This window comes from Bison bison, unplaced genomic scaffold (genome assembly GCF_000754665.1).
Source record: "Bison bison bison isolate TAMUID 2011002044 unplaced genomic scaffold, Bison_UMD1.0 scf7180017864482, whole genome shotgun sequence".
In the NCBI taxonomy this organism is placed as follows: Eukaryota; Metazoa; Chordata; class Mammalia; order Artiodactyla; family Bovidae; genus Bison; species Bison bison.
The window spans coordinates 1,219,528-1,220,106 of NW_011495042.1; the positions used below are offsets into that span (position 1 = coordinate 1,219,528).

At 67.0% G+C, this 579-nt stretch overlaps 1 protein-coding gene across 1 annotated transcript in view; it reads left to right on the plus strand.

The window, feature by feature from the left end:
• ALS2CL (ALS2 C-terminal like) overlaps window positions 1–579 on the plus strand; it is a 20,353-nt gene that overhangs the window by 14,344 nt on the left and 5,430 nt on the right. The window contains exons 18-20 of the mRNA XM_010862380.1: window positions 1–63; window positions 216–312; window positions 441–578. Of these exons, the coding sequence (XP_010860682.1) occupies window positions 1–63; window positions 216–312; window positions 441–578 (298 nt within the window). The remainder of the gene's footprint in view (window positions 64–215; window positions 313–440; window position 579) is intronic.

Sequence of the window (579 nt, forward strand, 5' to 3'; positions counted from 1 at the left end):
GGGCTTCCACGTGCAGAGCTCAAGGGAGCTGCGCAAGTCGCAGGAGTACCTGTGCTGTGAGAGGTGAGGCCCAGGCGTGTGGGGTGTGTGTGCCCACGGGGTGTCCAGACCCAGGGCTGGGGGCAGTGGGCTCTGGGTGGGTGGGGGAGGGGGAAGAAGGCTTTCTGGAGGGGGCGGGCCCGGGCATGGGTGAGACGTTGTGTGTGGTGCCCCAGGACCTGCCCCGAGGACCAGGCGGGCAGGATGGAGGACCTCCTGGAGGAGCTGCTGCAGCACCGGGAGCCTGAGGCCCTGCAGCAGTGCCTCAGGAAGGTGAGGCCACAGGGGAGGGTGCTGACTGCAGGGGACAGGCCTTGCTGAGAGGCCGCGGTGCTCCTGTCTGAGAAGCAGGGTCTTGCCCTGGTGCTGAGCATCTCTTTGTGGCCATCGCCCCTGCCCAGGCTCTGAGCAACTCTCTGCATCCCCTGGGGAAGCTGCTCCGGACGCTGATGCTGACCTTCCAGGCCACATACGCAGGTATCGGGGCCAACAAGCACCTACAGGGGCTGGCGCAGGAGGAGGTGAAGCAGCACGCCCAGG